Source organism: Xenopus laevis, chromosome 8L (genome assembly GCF_017654675.1).
Source record: "Xenopus laevis strain J_2021 chromosome 8L, Xenopus_laevis_v10.1, whole genome shotgun sequence".
In the NCBI taxonomy this organism is placed as follows: domain Eukaryota; kingdom Metazoa; phylum Chordata; class Amphibia; order Anura; family Pipidae; genus Xenopus; species Xenopus laevis.
The window spans coordinates 13,633,629-13,649,358 of record NC_054385.1 but is presented as its reverse complement, the minus strand read 5'-3'; the positions used below and the strand labels follow the sequence as shown (position 1 = coordinate 13,649,358).

The window sequence follows — 15,730 nt, the reverse complement described above, 5'->3', positions numbered from 1 at the left end:
AAGCCCTGTCATGCCTTATTGCTGTAACAGTACCCACCCTGCTGTGACTTATTCCCAAGTTACAAAGTGGGCAGGGATGAATGATATGGCTGATTGGTTGCGGATGCCCATGCTGCGACTGTTCCAATGTTCAGAAATAATTGTTTTGGGGCTGGGGGGCTTTCTATTTTTTAGTTTTAAAGCATCAAATATTAGAAGACTAATAATACACACACACACTATATATAACAGTTTACTGAATTATTTCAGTGATATACAGTAAAGCTGAGTATACGCATTTATCTTACAATTTGACTAATTTACGAACAGCAAATTTGGGGGGGTAACATTTATCAAAGTCTGAATTTATCTGACTAATGAAAAAAAAAGTCCAACCAAGCTAGAATCAACGATTGGAGCGTATTTATTATTAAAAAACCCGAATCGCTAATTTTGTGGATCTTTGCCTGAAAAGTGCAAATCATTCAGATTTTTTGTCTTATTTACAACCTCAGTAGGTCTGAGATGCCGGATTTTCAGATTCAGTCTTTTTCCACATAATAAGCCTAGAAAAATTCTTTTCCCACTAAAAATTCAGATTTTCTAGTTAAAAAAACTTCAATAAATAACCCCCCCTAAGTTTATTCAATTAATTCACAGGGGTCTATAGCTGATGCTAAAGCTGGCCAACTTTAGTATGTGTACGTGGATGGAGGCCTGATGATCCTGACCGCAATCAATGGACTATGGTTGGTCGATCAGGCATGTTTGGAAATCGAGTATGGTGATTGGGCGGATGAGGAGGTAAAGGGGGAGCCCCAGCTCTGGGCTGCTTTAAAAAATGACAGCTGACTGGTCTGCTGTGCATTATATAGTATAATTTTATTATATATGGTATATAATAAAAAAACGTAACCATGTTATAGCACTGAAGAAATGACAGCTTTCTAATGGTTTAGTCCAGACCAGTGCTCGCTTAAATCAATTTTACATTTAAAGTCTTTATCCAGATGGGCATGACTGATGAATTTTAGCTTTAATTTTGATCTGCTGAAAAGAAATGATTTTAAATGAAACAGCAGAACATTGCAAATGACACCAGAACAGCCATCTCCATGATCCCCAAAAAATTCCAAATGTACCCAAAAAAAATGAAAAAGCAACTCTCACCCTAACTTAAAACTAAAAGAAATGTACACAAGAGAAGATAATTATTGTGTTTTTTTTCTGGAGCAAATACAAAACTCCTGGTATGACATTCTTATATACTCTAGCATCTTCAAATGGGGCACTGCATTTTAAACAAAGCGGATTTTTAAGATATCTGTGTTAAATATCCAATATTTTTCCCTGCTGTTATGCTGTTTGGCAGTTGATCGGCCTTGTTCATGGAGATGGTTTCTTAGACAATGGCTATTGAAGACAAATGCGCACTTAGACATTTTAGCATGGCTCAACCAACTGTTGCAGCTATTATTTTGCAGTAGGAGATAATTTTAGATGTAAGAACTTTATTACCATATGTTAAACACAGACACATAATTAATAGTTCCCCCCCACCCATAAAAAGTATAACCTCAAGGATGCCATACAGGAAGGTCCCCAATTTTGCCACCCACATGCTGGGCCATATTGAGATGATTGAGCTGATTGGCACTAAGGTAAATGGATCATCCATTGGGGGACTAAGAGACCTGTCACACAAAGACCACATCAATGTGCCAGTCAAGCTTGGATTAGGGGGCAGGTTACAAAGGCCCGGGCCTAGGGAGACAAAAATATGGGGGTGGAACTCCGCCCACTGCCTGCATTTGAACTAGGCTAAAGAATTTTATTCGCCCACTTACCCAGTCCCCAGTGTTGGCAATTGGCACCACAGCAGTGGGGAATAGATGGGGCAGTAGATGTGCGAGTGGCCTACGGGTGCTTCAGATTGAAATCCAGCCCTGGTGCCAATGCACTACTCATTAGATGGTATCTAAATTACTCCATTTTTTATTTGGGGCAGGCATGCCAATGGGCTCCATACACAGACCAATGAATTGTTGACTCGTTCTGGAAGAACTGATTCAAGTCAGCCTGTGCTTGGTCAACTTTAGTTTCCATATGCTTCACATTCTTTGTGTTGACCCTGATGAATTGTTTAATTTCTGCACTTATACCTCCTAGCATTCCATATTATAAACACTTGTCCGGCATCCAATTCACCCTAATCACACTGCCCATTGACCCACTTGATTTCTTATAATCCATACAAGTCAATGAATCCGAACTGTTCCATAAAAAAATGAAAATGATGGCTGGTTCCAACTCCATGAGAAAAGCATTTCCTCTCTTTAGTAGGGAGCCATGACTTTCACATTACCTTTGTTCTGATTAGTCTCCACTGCCCCATCCTGCTGCTTTCCTACAGCGAAAGAGGGATGACAAACAACACATGAAAACAAACAACACTGCAACCGAGCTTCAAAACCACAGACGTATACAGAATGGGAAGCTGGTTCATGCAAAACAGCCAGAGCAACACGGATTCAGAGTATGAAGAAGTACAAAAAAGAGAAAAAGGAGGAACTAGCACTTGCAGTTTCAAGAAAACAAAATAAATATATAGATTTCAGATGGGAGCAAGTTTCTGCCTTCTTTCCTTCCACTGGAACACGTGATTTGTGTTCTACTAAGTTTGACTAAGTCTGGGAATTCCAACCACCTCTACCCCTTCTTTAACATTATCTTGCATTACATGGGCAATAACATTAGGAAAATGAATGACACTATGAACTAGGATGGTCATACTTATTTTGGAAGTTTTTGGTCTGCGTCTCCAAGTTACACGTACCGTTTATGTAGCCAGAGGGTAGGAATGCGTTAGCGGCAGTGATATGGTGGGCATTGACGGTGGATTTGGAAGCTAGGAAAAACAGTTTAAACAGTGGGGAATAGGAGGTGATATCGTAGAAGGGGAGTCGGGTAAGGTTTGGAAATTATTGCAAATAGAAAAGAGGAGAGATAGTAAGAGAAACAGACAAACAAAAAAACAATGAAATGAATTCTACATTTCAGTCTGGAGGTCAATGACAATGGAAGCAATAATATAACTCAAAAAGGGTGTATAAAATATAATTACATAATATATACATATATTAGTGATATATGGACCTTGCACCCCCATTTGCAGGTAGGGGACTCTCTCCGCCCGCCACCTTACACTGCCGACTTCCGGGTTTCAGTTTTATAGCTGCCCCACTCCTTTTGTGACGTCATCGTCAGGGGGTATATAAAAGAAACCCAGAAGTCGGGCTTGGGTAGGAGCGGGTGGGCAGATATCGGGCGGGTGTGGGTCGGGAAAAACCCAACCCGCACATCACTAACATACATTATGTACTGTATAAATATATATATACATATGTATTTTTACATTCATTTTACATTGCTCTCAGCAATAAAATACGTGCAGTAACCAAACGAGTGCACTTTTATGAAAAAGAATTACATTTCATTGCATGTAGGATGATTAACCAAAAATAAAAGTATTTATGCTTTGCCAGTTGTATACAAAAAAAACCCAAATCTCCTCTTGACCCAATTATGAAAATGCTTAATATAGAGAATGGCAACGTTGAAAGGCTGGCATTTGTAGAACCATAATTCCCAGGACTCAATATGGGCAAATAAAAGGATTGTAGGCCTGCAACAGCTGGAATAAGGTTCCTGGGGTATTAATTAAATTAATTAACAATCACCCCAAATCCCACTCAGGGGTGCTTATTTATTATGCTGTGTAAAATGAAATTTGCCAAAAAAATGGTGTAAAAAGCTGTGTAAAATAAATGGCAAATGTATCAAGGGTTGTTGTATTTTACACCTTTCCAGCTCCAGATGTGCCGCCGTTATTCTGCACTGCTTCACACCTTGTAAATAATTCCCAGCGGAAGTCGTGCCAAGAAAAAACACGTAAAAATATTATGCCATTTTTATTACACAGGGAAACCTGGCAAACAATTCCACCGTTTTTTACACGGCATAATAAATCTGTTTCTGTCCATCAGACTGGACATCAATGAACTGCTGTGGAGTGGCAGCTTAACATTGAATTTTACACAATCTTGAATATATTTGGTTCGACTTAGGCCGATGACCTCAACTATGCTTCTGCTTCCTGATTTGGTATAATTTTTTCTGTTTAGTATTGACTAATTGCCTGTCCCTTCCTCCTTGTTCCCCGTCCTTTCTGTATATGTTGCGGTTCCCTTGCCTGGCCAGAGCTTCCCCCTTGGTCCTCTCATGCTAAGTAGTGGCGGCATCTAAGTAGCGGAGGGCTCCTCCCTAAGCCAAAGGCAGCTGCTATAGGCAGAAGTGTGAGCCAGGACCTTGGGGTTTGCTCTGGGTTTTGGGATAACTTACGTTACAGTAAGGAACAATTCTAGAAATATCCAGAGTAAAACTGCATACATTTGGCATAGTTATTGCTATCTTTTTCTTAGTTCATCCAATTGATAAATTGGTATTAAGTATAACATTGGTAAAGCCCACCTCGTTTGGGTTGGGGATCTCTGTTAAAATGGGGCATGGCCTTTAGAAATAAAGAATTTTCAATGGCAAGTAGTGGCCTGAGCAGATAAAGTCAATATCTGGCAGATTGGGGATGTGGACAAATGTAGTCAATTCTGTCACTATAATGGGGAAACCATATGTCTACAAGTTGGCCATTGTTCAAAGGCTTATGGTAGAGAGTTGTTTTTGTGGACTTAGAAGAAAATACTGTTTGGTCTCGGTGCTCACCAGCAGGGGTTGCTGCATTTCAGTATCTTAATTTTTCACATAAAACTCATACTTTTTGAAAAAGAAAAAAAAACAATAATCTGCTAATGGACTAAAAGTGGTCTATGTGGATCATTAAGAAGAACAACAGATTTCTCTCTCTCTCATGGGATAGACATTTTCTGCGACTCCCCAGGATGCAATAGAAGTAACATTATTTGTCCATTTTGAAAGAAAAAGCAAAATAGTTTAGATCAAATAGAAGTGGCTTGCTTCTACAGATGTATGTTCAGGTAATAAGGCTAAGCTAATTTTTATAGTATACAGATGGAGCTGCCATTATTTATACGTCTGTGAAAATTTACAACTGCTCCTTAACTAAGAGCAAAATAATGTGTTCATCCACAAATACATGCTGCCAGAAGCAATTGTAATTTTCTAATGAGACCATGGACATGTAATGTTGGGAGGCCAGCTTCAGTGTTGATGTTCATAGGTTCATCTATGTACACAAACTCCTGTTGGACAAACGCCAGATTTCTTTTTCCTTCAACAGTGTCTACCTTGCTTAGAAGAGTCCTTCCTACTATAGTCTATATACCTACCTTCCAGCCTTGTCTATTTGCCTAAAAATGATTAGTCTGTTTCACCAATACCTTTCCTACCCATGTCCCCAGTTCTTGCTTTTTCCTCAATCCACATATCCATTCTAGAGGCCAACAGCCATAACAAGCCCCACTTCACTCACAGAGGTAGTATGAGTAAAAACAGATTCACCCCTTGTAGTGGCTCCTCAGTAGGGTTGCCACCTTTGCTGATGGTTAAACCCGAAAATGGGGGGCAGGGCAGATATCGGTGGTAGGGTTGCCACCTTTTCTGGAAAAAAATACCAACCTTCCTATATATTTATCTTTTTTCCCTATTAACAACATTGGGATCAACCATCATTTTTACCGGCCAGGTGGCAACCCTAATCGGGGGTGAGGCAGTGATGTAGGAACAGGCATGATGACATCAGAGGTGGGCACAATGATGTTGGTGGAGTTTTGACACCAGGGCAAGGTTAATCCAATATTTTCAAGTGTTGATGCCCAGTTCAAAACCACACAGGTGGCAAGCTTATATTCAGTTAGATGATTAAGCCTAATCTTTTAATTACAGGTATGAGATCTATTATACAGAAATCCATTATCCAGAAAGCTCTGAAATACAGCAATGCTAATTTAGAAAAAAAAAATTCTTAGTTTTGATTGATTTGCTTTTTTTGTCTCTGTAATAATAAGAAAGGTGAGTATCTTAGTATTTAAATGCTTTTCATGTAGAGTATTGGCCAGATTATTGTTCGGGTTTCATATGGCTGAAAACCAAAGTTCAGACCCAAACAGGCCTTACAAAAACCGAACTGTTCGGGTCAAAACCAAACAGGTGGCAACCCTACTCCTCAGTGTAGTGTAATGGGGTGAATTTAGTTTTTTAAGTTGTTGGCCAGTAATCCGTGTAGATAGCTATGTGTAGAATGTATGTAAATGTGCGGAGAGTATATTTAAATGGTGCTAAAACAATTGTATATTGAAAACTGTGTTGGCTACATGTGAATACAAAAGCGTGTGCATGGAAAGCTTTACTTTTATATATAATCGTGCAAGTGATTGTACAATTGTTTCATGAAGCACTTACCTAGAGCTCCCAGCGAAACTACTTCCTAAAGGGGAGGGCAGCCTCTCTTAATGGATATTTATAGGGTAGATGCTGATCACCTGGTGACAGCATAGAGTGGTCTGGAAGCTATAAAAGACTGCAGACTGAATTCATTTGGAGTTTGTGTTAAACCCTTGTGAGAGGTAGTTTTGGAGTGTCAGGTGTTTGCTTGCAGGGTTACTGCTGGTGAAAGTGTATACTGCACCTTTGCACATACATGTTTTCTGCATTTGCTTAAAAAATAAAAATAAACATTTTCCACTGAAGATCTGCCTGGATAATGAACTTACATGTGTCCAGTGACAGTAGGGTTATCTGATCAACGCATATGAAGCCAAAGAAGGGATTTCACGCAAACAAAAGCTTTTTAGTAAGGAAAGCAGGCGACACAGGGTACTTTGAATGGATAAACCCCAGAGAGTTAGTGTGATGCAAAGCTCAAAGGAGCCCAAATGACATTTGCATCATCGTTACCATTGCAACGTTTTCTTCTCTAGTCTCTATATACACTATACAAGGAGACAGGGGTGTAACTATAGAGCAGTGGTCCCCAACCAGTAGCTCGCGAGCAACATGTTGCTCACCAACCCCTTTGATGCTGCTCCCAGTGGCATCGAAGTGGGTGATAATTTTTGAATTCCAGACTTAAAAGCAAGTTTTGGTTGTATAAAAACCAGATGTACTGCCAAGCAGAGCTTCCTGTAGGCTACCAGTCCACATAGGGGCTACCAAACAGCCAATACCAGCGCCCTTATTTGACATCCCCATGGACTTTTCCATGCTTGTGTTGCTCTCCAACTCTTTTTTACATTTAAATGTGGCTCACGAGTAAAAAAAGTTTGGGGACCCTTGCTATAGAGGAAGCAGACCCTGCTGCTGCAGGGGGGCCCATGAGGGATAGGGGTCCCACGAGGACCTAATTCATCTAGACATTTTGGGGGCCTGAAAAATAAATTGCTGTGGGGCCCAGTAATATCTAGTTATGCCACTGCAAGGAGAAGACTACTTTGATCAAAATATCCTTTAACATAGCTGCCGTTCATTCACTTAACTAGGTAACTAGGTAGGGGTTATTTACACACTGTGGGGTGGGTTCAAAGTTCAAAAACCAGGTACAAACTCCCATGACTTTGCACATTTGCCCATGGTGAGCTCCCAGATACAGCTATGCATGTGTTTTTGCATATTTATGAGCACCATGAGTGTCCTCTATCCTTCCATCTACCCATAGCGTAGGGACATCCGGTGGGTGCTTGTTGCAATGGAGTCCTGTTCTTACAACCTACCACAAGGCAGTATTGGGCCAGCAGGACTGCCTACAAATCATCTTGGTGAATTTACTCGAGTGCATCTAGCTAGGGACATAAGCCACTAACAGCAATTTTCAGTTCATGCATTTTTGCTACTTTCTTGTGTTATCGTATAAAAATGATCTTTCGTCTTAATGGACAATCGATCCGGAAACCTTGATGTATCGTGTGGTGATGTTGCGCAATCCCCCGGAAATAACGTCACAGCAGTCGTTCTCAGCTGGGGTCCAGTATTCTGCCTCCTTCTACAATGGCCAGTGGTTTATTAAACACCAAGGCAAAAGGTGGTCTTACAATATATCCAATCAATGAGCATGTTATGCTATGAATCAATTGGTGGAACCAGCACACAGACACATGTCCATAGAAGAGGGGGGGGGAAAGGTAGACTTCCCTAGGCAAACAAAAGACAGCAGGACAAAAGGCACTTCCCCCGGTAATATACATATACACAGACACAGTGATTTTATCATGGCTTGTACTGAACTTGTAAAAGTACACCTTTGTTCAGTGGCCCGTATTCCTCAATCCCAACCGGCGCCACACCCGGCATGCTGCAGTCATGCCTGATGAACACAAATCGGATGGGAATCGGAATGCTCGGGCGGCTGTGCAAAGGTCGGTCGTAAAGACGCTTATCCCGCATCGGTGGCGGCCATATGGCGAAATATGAAAAATTTCCACGTCACTTGTGATAGGGATTTTTAGGACACAATGTTTTTGTTTTCACCATTCACAGTCTGCAACAGACAAAGGTCAGTGTGAGTACAGTATCGGAACATTATGTTTCACATGTCAGAAATATATTTGATCTCACGGCCTCGGCTAAGCTGGAAAGGATCAGGCAGGCACAAGCCATGATAGAAAGAAGAAAAATGCTTGTTTTATTATGGATAGAGTCATGCTCAATAAAGACTAAGGGGGCGCTTACCTTTCTTGTCTTTCTTTTCCTCCTCCTCTCCACCGGCTCCGAGCAAGGTGAATATGATTCCAGTTTGTGAATTTACACCAATTGCTGTCACCACCATTCTGCCAGAACCCTCCATGACATGGGTACCTGCCAAGCAAACATGTTAGAGAGAAAATCCATTAGCCAGCAGGACATCTTGAACTGCTTCTCCTAATCATCATGAAGCGGATGGGAGCACCTCCCTTTCCCCAACACTGTGGTTTCCCAACCTGTTTATTGGGCCATCCAAACTGTGCCTAGCTGTAGGAAACCATCATCATACCCAACAGATGACTAATTCTGACAGGTCCTACTGTGTTGATATTCTAAAAATGTGCACTTTGTGGAAAGGGGGGGGAGAAGAAAGGAACAGAAAACAATAGTGTTGTTTTATAAAGGAAGTTTTATGAACTGGCAGAGCATTAAAATAAATATTATATCATTAAGAAACATTCTCTGATATTATGACTATACTCTGATCATACAGGTATGGGATCGCTTATCTAGAAACCATTATCCAGAAAGTTGCAAATTACGGAAATTACGAATTTTATCCAAATAATCCAAATTGTTTCCTTTTTCTCTGTAATAATAAAACAGTGGCTTGTACTTGATCCAAACGGAGATATAATTAATCCTTATTGGAAGCAAAACCAGCCTATTGGGTTTATTTAATGTTTACATGATTTTCTAGTAGACTTAAGGTATGAAGATCCAAATTATGTAAAGAGCCATTATCTGGGAAACCCCAAGTCCCAAGCATTCTGGATAACAGGTCCCATACCTGGACTTATATGTATATTTAGCAACATTCAAAAATCATGAATTAAAGTTTTCGAAACTGTAATGCAAAGAACTTGCAAACCTGAATAAAGAAATTAGCCTTCTAAAAGTTCATGTAGAAGACAATGGGAATTTGATTTTCAGATTTCAAGCTAATTTGCAATTTGAGTTATCAAGATTCATTCGAAATTCGGAAGACTCAATGGAAATTAAGGATTGCCCATTTTAATAAAAATGCCACCCCATCTTATACATGGTGGACCTCACTGATAAATCAGTAAAGCTTTTCTTGTGCCTGCTACCTCATTCATTTTAATTGGTTTAATGGTTGTAAACTTTAAGGGGAAGCACCCCCCCAAAAATAACAAGTGGGGGTCAGTACAGGGTTTAGTTCTCCTTTATCATTTCATTTATAGTGTTATGGAGCTGCTTCCTCCAATAGGAAATGGGGCCTTGTGTGTTGTATTTATCATTTGTAGCGTTTAAGGCAGTAACTTTACTATTCACAAATGGGTTGAATTTATTACATTTCAATGGAGAGAGATCTAAAGTATAACCTCAATTGGAATGAGTTTAAGACTTGTACCATTGGCCATGCAGGTAAAACAGGTGCAAGCACCATGGGACGCTGCATGACATAGCAAGGGACATACTATGGGGTTCTGCATAACACTGACCTTTATAAACCCTTCTTTTGGTCCATATTTCTAAGTAATTTCCCCCTGTGATCTGTTGTTGCATATGGATTTATAGTCCCCTGTGTCTCCGTCTGTGTCTCATATGGCACAGTTTTCCTGCCATGTGCTAGGTCAAGAGCTTATTTATAGTGTCTTCCAAATATTTTAGCTGTATAATAGGTCCTTATGCACATTAGGCATCATCCTTGCCTCTTAAAACAAGCATTATGGGTAGCTTTCCATAGCCATCACTAGGAAGTAACCCAGTTTATCATGATTGAACTAATGCCAGTCAGTAGGGACTGCTGAGTTATTATTTCAATCTTGCATAAGAATTTACATTGGATAATAAATAAGCCCTAGGACCATTCAGATTAGTCGCCCAATCCGGTTGATACTTTTGTCAATGGAATGTAGAAAATCAGATGGCACACAGTCCAGCAATCGTGCTAAATATTTGCAGTTTATGGAGATCTCCACACAACGTTTCGAGGTACAAGTCCTTGAGAAAGGATGTTGTACCTTGAAACGTTGCGTGGAGATCTCAATAAACTGCAAATATTTAGCACGATTGCTGGAGTGTGTGCCATCTGATTTTCTACATTCCATGGATGATTGCAACCAAGGTTCGCAGCAAGGTTTCCAGATTGAGCACCACAGGAAAAAATACACAGAATTTTGCGAAACTTTTGTCAACATCACCCTTGAAATGTAATAATCGAATTGGTTCATTCCTTGGGACCATATTAAACAGTCAAACAAAGAATGCATCAGTCACCTTACAGACTCATTATATTTTAATCATGAAATCAAAACATTCAATCAATGACTCTGTTTTGAAATACAAGGCGGTGGGGGGATTGGAATTTTTTTTTTATACCATTCATGTTAAAAATATAGTGGAGTTTGGTATTAGGGGATATGTAATGATAATGGAGTACTTTGCATCATATATTTACAATGATTTCGATTTCCGGTGACAATTTTGGAGAGTGATTAAAACACTCTTAGACATTGTTATAAAACATTAAATGCAGGGTCGGAGTGGGTCAGCAGGACATCAGGAAAAAAACATATGGGCCATGCTGACCGAGGTGCCCGTTCTTGGGCCACAAGCTAGAAAGAGGTGTGTTGTTATGCAGAAGAAGATGTAGAAGATGCATGCTTGAGAAAGGAACATTCATTTATGTATTCCTTACTATCTGTGAAAGGGCACTTCTGTAGGATGTAAAACCAATACATTAAACTCTACCCTATGAATTTTTAAGGCAGCACTGCCAGATATCGTGATGATTTTTTCATGAGCTCCCCTATTCCAGTTTGTGATTGGAAATGTATTTTAACTTGATCCACAAAATCCTCACCAGAAAGCAGCATTGGGTCTTTCTCCACGGACTTGCGTACGTGGTCTGATTCTCCCGTCAGAGAGCTTTCGTCAATTTTAAGATCATTTCCCTGGATCAAAACTCCATCTGCGGGCAGCAGGTCGCCTAGAACGTCAGAGATATTGATTACTGTAATTATTTTCTTTACAAAAGAAATCAGTACAATGCAACTTCACGCATCTCTGAGATGTAAATATGGAACACTGGTGAATCCAGCCTTATCAGTCCATTTGTGATGGTGCTGGAGGCAGTTAGTTAAAGGAAAACTATACCCCCCAAACAATGTAGGTCTCTATTAAAAGATACTGAGTAAAACAGCTCATGTGTAAAACCCTGCTTCATGTAAATGAACCATTATCATAATGATATACTTTTTTTGTAGTATGTGCCATTGGGTAATCATAAATAGAAAATTGCCATTTTAAAAAATAAGGGCCGCCCCCTGAGATCGTAAGATTCACTGTGCACACATACAAACCACATGTAAGGTCACATGAGCCAATTAACAGACAGAGTTGTAGTATTTCTGTCAGGTGATCTCTGAGGCAGCACAGATAGAGTCACAAAATGGTGGTTCAAGGCAATAGATGTAAAAGGGCAATATTTATGTAAATATATATTCCAGTTTGGTAAGATTCTTTAATATGTCATTCAATTTGATATAAACTATCTGTTGCTTAAGTATTCATTTTGGGTATATAGTTTTCCTTTAAGGCAGATGTTATGGCAGTAGGGGGCTTCCTTGCACCTGAGTGTGCTCCACCGTGCTCCTCATACACCAAGGTAGGCACAACTAGCAAAGTAGAGCGTGTTCAAGTAGACACTAGTATATTCTGTATAGTGGTTTAAAGGCCACAATTCTGTTCCCATTTTTCCACACCCAATCATAAATGAACCCCACACCTTTAACTACAAAAGCAAATATAATTTTTCTTTCCTTATTGCTTATTTTTTTTTGGTAAAATTAAATCTTACCAATCCACCATCCCACTGTCTGCAGAAGCGGACTTAGATAACACATGACTAGTCCAGTTGGCATTTTGAAACTGAAATACATGAACCTCTGCAAAATATTCTTACGAAGCAGAGAAAGCTGCTGTACTTTGTAAAGTCACGCTTCATAATGGAAGCAAATCAAGTGGTTGACAGTTTTGAAGAGGTTTTCGTAACAGCCATCAACATTTGTGAGTGACAAGAAGCTTTCATTAGACTCCAAAACTATTAAAATCATGTTCGCCCACCCAAATAGCACTGTTTTCTAACACCTACAGCCTGGCATCATACATACAACTGAAGCTGTCTTAGCAAAATGATATTTAGACCTAAAATTTCTATTTCCTTTCTGGCAAGCAGCAGTCCTGTCTTGATTGGGGGTAGGAATTCTAGATATAGCTGTAGGATCAGTGAGTGGAAATGTGTGTGAACAAAGTGAACAAGTTAAGTAATAGTTAAGTAATTTAGATCCTGGCCTTATTTATTTTATATACTTGTAAATAATATCACTGGTTCCTTTTTGGATGACCTTTGATATAAAAATCATAGGCCATCAATTATCTGATATCTCTATTGCAAGGGGTACCTGTCAAGGATGGCCCTTATTGCCGTTACATGCTCACTTAATCCATGATACCATTAATATTACAGGTTATGAAAAGCTGCATCAGGTTTACAAATCAAATATGTATGCAGATGATATCAACCTCACTTTAACAAAACCACTTATTAGTCTCCCTAATCTATTCAAAATTTTAGCTAAATTAAATAGAATTTCTGGTCTCCAAGACAGTCTCTCCACAGACTCAGTTGAAGTTATTGGAATTACACTTTCTCCATTGGAGGAAACACTCAGCCGGCCACCTAAGACACTATGATTTGTTACAGTGTCACTTTCTGCAAAAATCACCAGGGTGGAGTAAATAAATTGGTCCTGTTTCTTATTTGGAAGCCCTCACCATACTTGATTTGGGCGATGTCTCCCACAATGAGCTCAGCCACAGGAATCTGTACGACTTGTGCATTTCTGATGACGGAGAATCTTTGTTCTTGCTCAATGCGACTTTGCAGACCACGGAACTGTTTTTCCTTACTCCAGTCATTGAAGGCAGTGACCAAAACCACGCAAATGACAGACAGCAAAATGGCCGCTCCCTCAATCCACCCAGCCTCTGCTTCCCCTTCATCGTGCCCTCCACCTGATACATTTCCACAATCTGCAAAAAAAGGGAAAAGAACCCAGTCATATAGGATATTAATGCCTCTTAAGTATAGTTGAATCTAAAAAGTGATCGGATTCCATTAATCAGTTGAAAGAATTTGATTAATACATCTAGGTAAATGCGTAATCTTATAAACAAGACCAACATGGGTACTTACACTCCTTTTCTAGAACTGCCTATAGTAGTAAAGGTAGAGTATAGTTACTGATTTACAAATCTTTTCCAAACTTATTTAGTAATTGAAATAACATCAAACATTGATTTCCTCTTATAATTTGTAGGATTTCAGCCATAGCAAACAATTAAAATTCCGCTTTTTAACCTTCCTGTAGTAAAAGCCAAGATGGGATGTTGAAAAATTGTGTAATAAATTTACAAAATATTTTTTTTTAAATAAAGTTTGACAGTGAAACAGAAAAGTGAGAGGGAAGAGATTGAACTTTTAAGGGGGAATGTAATTAAAAGGACCTACAGAACACTTCACTAACTGATTGCCCACAGAATTCCTCCCAATTATTGTTAAGTTCAGTATTTGCAATACCAATGCTTATGTGCAGATATCTGCAGGCATAAAAGCATTTGTTGCTGTGCCTGCGAGGAAACAATGATTAGTGTGCTTGCGAGGAAGGCCCAGCAAGGAAACATCGGGTTGTGTGCTTGCAAGAAAGAGAGGAAACATTGGGTTGTGTGCTTGCAAGAAAGAGAGGAAACATTGGGTTGTGTGCTTGCAAGAAAGAGAGGAAACATTGGGTTGTGTGCTTGCAAGAAAGAGAGGAAACATTGGTTTGTGTGTTTGCAAGAATTTTGTGTGCTTGCAAGAAAGAGAGGAAACATTGGGTTGTGTGTTTGCAAGAAAGAGAGGAAACATTGGTTTGTGTGCTTGCAAGAAAGAGAGGAAACATTGGTTTGTGTGCTTGCAAGAAAGACCCAGGGGCAAATTCACTAACCTGCGGAGTTGGCTTTGTCGCACTTCACCTGGTGAATTTTCACCAACAATCCACAAATTCACTAAAATGCAAAGTTGTGCTCAGCTCAGCGAAAGGTAGCATGGTTGTGTTAGTGAAAATTCACCAGGCAAAGTGAAGTTGCGCTAGCGAAGGAGAATTTGCATACAGCGGGAACTTAAAGTTTCAATGGACGTATACTGTATGTTACAGGAAATACATAAAACTACACAAGCCCAGGGAACCTTAATAAATGCAAATAGTGATGTTTTATTGCCTTACACAGGTGCCCAGAGTATAGTTTATGTGCCATGTGTTATGAAAAGTAGGGGGGAAGCAGGGTACCCAAAAAAACATTTTTCGTCCTTTTGCAGCCTATCACCCATGAAAAGACGCCAGAGTTTTTTTGGGACTTAGAAACAATTTGACATTTTTATTTTTTTTGTCCTATCTACTCTATTGCACTTCGCCAGGTCTAAGCTGGCGAAGGCAAGTCTGGTGTTCAGTTAAATCGACTTCTTAGTGAATTTGCCTAGTAACGATCTTTAGCCCTGGCGAAAATTCGCCTGGCGTTAGAGTGCGAAGTTGCGCTATAGTCTATCTCCTTCGCTAGCGTATTTTCACCAGCGCCCATTAGTAAATAGGCGAAGTATCGAACTTACTGAACACTGGCGAATTTTCGCCAGCGTTCACCACTTCGCACCTTAGTGAATTTCCACCCTAGAGAGGAAACATTGGTTTGTGTGATTGTGAGGAAGACATAGTGAGGAAACATAGGTTGGTGTCGAAGTTAGGTTTTTGTACAGATTTCAGAGCTTTGCAGGAAATAATTGGCATCATCAATACATTTTTATTGTTATATCAGGGCCTGGAAGGGCTTTATTCTCTTACCTATGCTAATTTAACTGGTGTGTCATCTTCCATTATTTTATTTTTGACAAAAAAGCACCTTTCACAGAGTCTTTCTCTTTCAAATTGCTAATAGCACACACATTTCCTTCCACTTTCCATTTGCTTCCCCCTACCCTACT

At 39.7% G+C, this 15,730-nt stretch overlaps 1 protein-coding gene across 5 annotated transcripts in view; it reads right to left on the bottom strand.

Annotated features, from left to right (window-relative positions):
* Positions 1–15,730, bottom strand: part of atp2b3.L (ATPase, Ca++ transporting, plasma membrane 3 L homeolog) — a 119,458-nt gene that overhangs the window by 32,998 nt on the left and 70,730 nt on the right. For 2 of the 5 annotated variants that reach the window (XM_041573166.1, XM_041573164.1), the window contains exons 5-8: positions 13,492–13,749; positions 11,519–11,644; positions 8,677–8,802; positions 2,345–2,386 (exon numbers count right to left, since the gene is read on the bottom strand). In XM_041573166.1, the coding sequence (XP_041429100.1) occupies positions 2,345–2,386; positions 8,677–8,802; positions 11,519–11,644; positions 13,492–13,749 (552 nt within the window). Of the gene's footprint in view, positions 1–2,344; positions 2,387–2,815; positions 2,888–8,676; positions 8,803–11,518; positions 11,645–13,491; positions 13,750–15,730 lie in introns of all 5 variants that reach the window. The other 3 variants (XM_041573167.1, XM_041573165.1, XM_041573168.1) reach the window with 2 other exon arrangements.